The sequence below is a fragment of the Oncorhynchus clarkii genome, chromosome 14 (genome assembly GCF_045791955.1).
Source record: "Oncorhynchus clarkii lewisi isolate Uvic-CL-2024 chromosome 14, UVic_Ocla_1.0, whole genome shotgun sequence".
Taxonomy (NCBI): Eukaryota; Metazoa; Chordata; class Actinopteri; order Salmoniformes; family Salmonidae; genus Oncorhynchus; species Oncorhynchus clarkii.
The window spans coordinates 17,338,906-17,345,000 of NC_092160.1; the positions used below are offsets into that span (position 1 = coordinate 17,338,906).

General features: G+C 41.8%; 1 protein-coding gene across 8 annotated transcripts in view; it reads left to right on the forward strand.

The window, feature by feature from the left end:
- The window catches only part of LOC139366360 (glutamate receptor, ionotropic, AMPA 2b), a 61,463-nt gene that overhangs the window by 47,400 nt on the left and 7,968 nt on the right, over positions 1-6,095 (forward strand). For all 8 annotated transcript variants that reach the window (XM_071103751.1, XM_071103743.1, XM_071103745.1 and 5 more), the window contains exons 4-11: positions 24-220; positions 2,016-2,069; positions 2,611-2,769; positions 3,055-3,222; positions 3,589-3,693; positions 4,023-4,130; positions 5,307-5,513; positions 5,670-6,037. In XM_071103751.1, coding sequence (XP_070959852.1) covers positions 24-220; positions 2,016-2,069; positions 2,611-2,769; positions 3,055-3,222; positions 3,589-3,693; positions 4,023-4,130; positions 5,307-5,513; positions 5,670-6,037 — 1,366 coding nt within the window. The remainder of the gene's footprint in view (positions 1-23; positions 221-2,015; positions 2,070-2,610; positions 2,770-3,054; positions 3,223-3,588; positions 3,694-4,022; positions 4,131-5,306; positions 5,514-5,669; positions 6,038-6,095) is intronic.

The window sequence follows — 6,095 nt, forward strand, 5'->3', positions numbered from 1 at the left end:
ACATGACCCTGTTGTCTGTCCAGGTTTGACCACGCTGCAGGTGGTGCTGGACACGGCTGCAGAGAGGAAGTGGCAGGTGATGGCCATTAACGTGGGCAACCTGAAGGACGAGAGGAAAGACGAGGCCTATCGCTCCCTCTTCCAGGACCTGGAGAACAAGAAGGAGAGACGGGTCATCCTGGACTGTGAACAGGACAAAGTCCGAGACATTATGGAGCAGGTACAAGCTCAGTATGTGTAATGCAGCAAGTGAGATGTTGTTGGCGTGTGCTTGTGTGTTTGATCTTACTAGCCTTGTGGGGACCAGAAGTCCTCTATTTTAGGCTTAGAATACAACAATAGAATTAAAATGCATAGAGATTCACATGAACAGGTTATTTCTAAACCTTCCCTAGACCCTGGGATAGTCCATTGAGTAGTATTTAATGCAAGCAGACATGTGTTTAACCAATGCCCATATTCACCCCGCTGTTGCATGCTAGAGCTTTTATCTGAGAGAAAAATAATCCAACCTGGTCACACTCTTCTGCCAAAGCAAGTCACTTAAAATGCATTTTATTCAAATGATTCTTCAAACCTCTATATGTAACTGGATTTATAAGTGGAGGTGTTACTCATGTGGTGGGATTAGTTGCAGGTGTGTCATTTGAGATCGTCACTAAAATGGCTTTTGAGGTAGTTACTAAAATGGCTTTTGAGGTAGTTACTGAAATGGGCTTCCTGTTTTAGTTTCGGTACTGACAAGTGATAACACTGGCAGGTGGCAGTGGGTTAGGACTTTTAATCAAAACAATTGTACATGCTACAGGTATAATGTGGAAATATGATAGTGCTTAGCATTTTACAGAAATGTAGGTTCATTTTCGTTTTTTAACAACTAATTGACCGATGTCGGTTCAATTATTTACTGACGTCGGTTCAAATATTAGAATTGCGTTTCGTTCGTTTTTTTTCCTCTGTGAGCTCAATGAGCAGTTTCTCCAGAGATAAATCAGATCCAGCCTGAATTGTGCGATGTAGTAGGGAGTTGTAGTTTCCAACAGGACAATATTCTACATAGTTTAGCGCAAACAATGTGGTAAATAACTTCAAAGACCATAATCCATTGCGCGCCTACTTGTCCGGTTGGTGTGGGCAGAGATCTCTATATAATGACTAGATGCTCATGTCTCCGCCTTAACAATGGGAGTTGTTGTTCCAAAAGAAGGAAGTCAGGCGGCAGCAAGCTTAGTTCCAAAATAAGCCATAGAAAAGCATTGGTCTCATTTTGGACAGATTTTGGCGAGAGTGAAACCTCTCGCTTCGCCACTTCCTCTCTGGTGTGTAGATGGAGAGAAGAGATGAAGAATGCGCGATCCAGAGGGATAGAGAGCAGTTGCTTTGCGCGGTATCCCTACCGGAAAAGACATGATCTAAGTGATTGATAGTTGGTATTCAGCAGTCATAAAAGTATGCCTTATTTACTTTAAGGAACTACTAAAATAGTGATTTTGTCATACAGCATAGCCAGCAGCTCTAGATGATGAGAGGATGACTTGTAATGAAATAATAAAGTAATCAAATATAACTAATGTAATATACACAACAACAAACATTATTTTATTAAGGTAAAGTAATGTGAATAATGGGTGGTTAATATATGATAAGCAGTAATAGGCATCAACTACCATCAAGGGACTTTTATTAATAGTTTTATTCTGTGTTTTTACAGCATTCAATCCACATAATACATAGCGCATTTATTGTAAAGAATAATAATATCTAAACCGAAATCGTAAACCGTGATAATTTTTTGATAATCGAACAGAAACCGAATCAACCTCAAAAAGCACTAATCGCTCCACACTAAAATATGACAATGGATGTTTTTTGTGTTTGGTAGATAGAGTTATAACTCCACTGAAGTATACCATTTTCATTCTCAAACATGATTGCTGTACCATGAGGAATATGATTACTTGGTTTACACGTCATTATGGTTTCTGTTCTGTTTCCCTATCTGATGTTGTCCCCAGGTCATCACCATTGGCAGACATGTGAAAGGCTACCACTACATCATTGCAAATTTGGTAAGTTTTCACACCTCTGTTTAACCAGCAGTGGAATTGTAATCTCAGGAAGAACAAAGTGATTTGTAAAATAATTGATCAAGCTCAAAGCATCGTGATAAGACATTGAGAACATTGTCTTCCAATTGAACCCCCTACGTATTACACAATTAGTTAGCTTAATCTATTAAATCATCCCTTTCCCGTTTTTTTTTTTTGTTGGGGGGGGGGGGGGGGTTTGTTGACATTTCGAAAGCTTGGGACTATAAGGTTCTATCTGCAAAAAGATGATTCTGAGATAATTGGCTTTAAAGTCCCGAACCCTCATTGGTGTGATGGTGTCAGAAATGTTTATCTTTTGAACTTAATAACATCAATAATTATTAATGGTTTTATTCTGTGTTATTACAGCATTCAATCCATTGAACAGAACGAGGTTATGTCAATATCTAAATTTTGTCAAAAATGCAGATGGAACCTTATAGTCCCAAGCTCTTGATTTGTATGATGGCAAACATTTCCATTTGATCTCCTTAATTTGATTTATTTGTTTTAATTTCAGGGTTTTGTGGATGGGGACCTCTCCAAAATCCAATATGGCGGAGCCAACGTGTCAGGTTTCCAGATTGTGGATTTTGATGATCCGTTGGTGTCCAAATTTGACCAGATTTGGGAGGCTCTGGAGGAGAAGGAATACCCTGGTGCCGACAGTAAGATTAGGGTGAGTAGATATAACATTGGGTTCGGTTGAGTGGCACTCAGCTAGAATTCTTCTGTCTTCGGGGAGCTGTGAGGTGTCTGCCGATTAAAAATGTTCCTCCCCCATTCTCACTCACTGTGCGCGTGCAAACCCAGGAACACAGGGGCATGCCCACACACAGACACGCACACTAACAAGTTGTCACAACCCCCCTCACACACACACCATCTCTTCCTCCCCCCCCCCCCCTGTGTCCCCATATCCCCCCACACAATCACACACCCATCCCCCTCTGTTCTATTGCAGTACACATCTGCGTTGACCTACGACTCAGTGCAGGTGATGACGGAGGCCTTCCGCTACCTGCACAAGCAGCGCATTGACATCGCCAGGAAGGGCAACAATGGCGACTGTCTGGCCAACCCCGCTGTGCCCTGGGCGCAGGGAGTGGAGATCGAGCGCGCACTCAAACAGGTGATAGCATGGGGTTGCCGTGGCAACGGCTGTCTGGCTCTACCACACACACACACACACACACACACACACACACACACACACACACACACACACACACAGAGAGACTGAAGTATAAGGACACACACGTACACACTCACACACATACGCATGCACACACACACAAACTCAGACAAACACATTCCCCCCTGAGCTAACAGTGACAATCGTCTGCCCACACACAATAGTCAGCCTCCAGCTTTAGAGCTTAGACAACGCAATTTGATTCCAAATCTGTGTGGAGAAACTGAATTGGTTTTGTCTATGACAGAGGTATTTAATTGTGGTGTCTTGCAATTCTGACGATGTGCTTTTGTGTCCTTTTAGGTTCGTGTGGACGGCCTCACAGGGAACATTCAGTTCGATCAACATGGCAAACGAGTCAACTACTCAGTTAATATCATGGAGCTGAAAAATAATGGTCCTGTGAAGGTATGCTAGTGTTTCTGAATATGTCTAGAACATGTCAGAATCTTAATAGATCAAGGTTGTATAATATATGACAGTCTTTAATGTGTTTGTCTGTGATGGAACAAGACAACAACACATCAGAACTGAACCAACAGAGCAAAGATCTAAAGACACGACATTGGATGAAATTGGCCTACAGAAATCAACCATTTTTTGCAGAGAGCAGAAATGACAGAGAATTTATAACATGGCTGTGTAGATGCTTCAGTCCTTTCCCATCATGTGAAACAACAACACTGTCTCATGACATTATGGCATTGTTCATTCACTATTCATTATTTCCTCCACAGATTGGATATTGGAACGAAGTTGACAAAATGGCTGTCACAAAATCAGACGTGTTCCCGAATGACACAACAGGGATGGAAAACAAAACTGTCATTGTGACCACAATCTTGGTAATGACTTATCATAGACTCTATTCATACTAACTGACTCATGAACACACAACAATTGGATATAATTTCCTTTGATTAGTTTCTCACTTAGCAATTGTTACTAGTCCATAGAATCATGTATTTACGACGTTACAGTGTCCATATAAAATCAAATAAAATTGTATTTGTCACATGCGCCGAATACAACAGTGGACCTTACCGTGAAATGCTTACTTACAAGCCTTAACCCACAATGCAGTTTAAGAAATAGAGAAAATTGACTAAATATACTAAAGTAAAAAATAAAATAAAAGTAACACAATAAAATTACAATAACGAGGCTATATACAGGGGTTACCGGTACTGAGTCAATATGTGCGGGGGTACAGTTTAGTCGAGGTAATTTGTACATGTAGGTAACGCATTGCCCCCCCCCTTCCCCTCTTCTACAGTGCATCTACTCTCTGTTGTTATCGTCTATGGATAGTCACTTTAACAACTCTACTTACATGTACAGAGTACTTCAACTAACAGGTGCCCTCACACATGGACTCTGTACCGGTACCCCTTGTATATTGTCTCGCTATTGTTATTTAACTGCTGCTCTTTAATGACTTGTTACTTTTATTTCTTAATCTTATCCGTATTTTTTTCAACTGCATTGTTGGTTAGGGGCTTGTAAGTAAGTGTTTCACTGTAAGGTCTACTACACCTGTTGTATTCAGCACATGTGAGTAATAACATTTGATTTGATTTCAGTCGTGCTTGGCCACACAGTCGTGGGTGAACAGAGAGTACAGGAGTGGACTAAGCACACTGAGGCTGTCCTAATATGGACACCGTACAACATACACAAACAAACCCATAGTTGTCTAGGGGACCTATTCATTCAGATTTGCAAAAGTTCAGCTTTACAGCATGATTGAAATTTAAAGGCAACCTTCCTGCTTTATCAGAGACTTCATTCACAGTAAATGCTGCTTATGTCGGCTCAATCGGAAATTACCTTAACATCTCTATCACGGATCTGTAATGCTTCAGCTTTCCATATTGAATAGAGCTCTAAGTCTGTTACAACATTAAGTTTGTGAAACTATTCATTTCTCTGTCATTGTACAAAGCTAGCATGTATACCATGATGTAAAGCCTAAAGGCAAGCCTACTGGACTGAACAGTATTTGTAATTTTCTCCCTTAGGAAGCCCCATATGTAATGCTTAAGAAGAACGCTGACCTTTTTCTAGACAATGAAAGATACGAGGGCTACTGTGTCGATTTGGCCGCTGAGATAGCCAAGCACTGCGGCTTCAAATACCAGCTGAAAATTGTGGGAGATGGAAAATATGGAGCCCGAGACGCTGAGACCAAGATCTGGAACGGAATGGTGGGAGAGCTCGTCTATGGGGTAAGAAAAGAGATACATGGACCTTCTAATACTGATCACATCCAATGACCTGTTGTATACAAACTATTGAAACATTCCCAGTAGTTCCCTTTAAACACAACTAAACCTTATCCTGTTTCCCTAGAACAATAAGCTCCTTCCTCCTCTCTTACCCAGAAAGCTGATATAGCCGTGGCACCGTTGACCATTACCCTCGTCCGAGAAGAAGTCATTGACTTCTCCAAGCCCTTCATGTCCTTGGGGATCTCCATCATGATCAAGAAGCCCCAGAAGTCTAAACCTGGAGTCTTCTCTTTCCTGGACCCTCTGGCCTACGAGATATGGATGTGCATCGTGTTTGCCTACATCGGTGTGAGCGTGGTGCTCTTCCTGGTCAGCCGATTCAGCCCATACGAGTGGCACACAGAGGAGTACGAGGATGGCCAGATCCAGACTAATGAATCGACCAACGAGTTTGGGATATTCAACAGTCTCTGGTTCTCCCTCGGCGCCTTCATGAGACAGGGCTGTGACATCTCGCCAAGGTGGGTCTCAAACTGCCTCCTGATTGTACGTTGTTATGCTGGCTCACTGTGATTTACT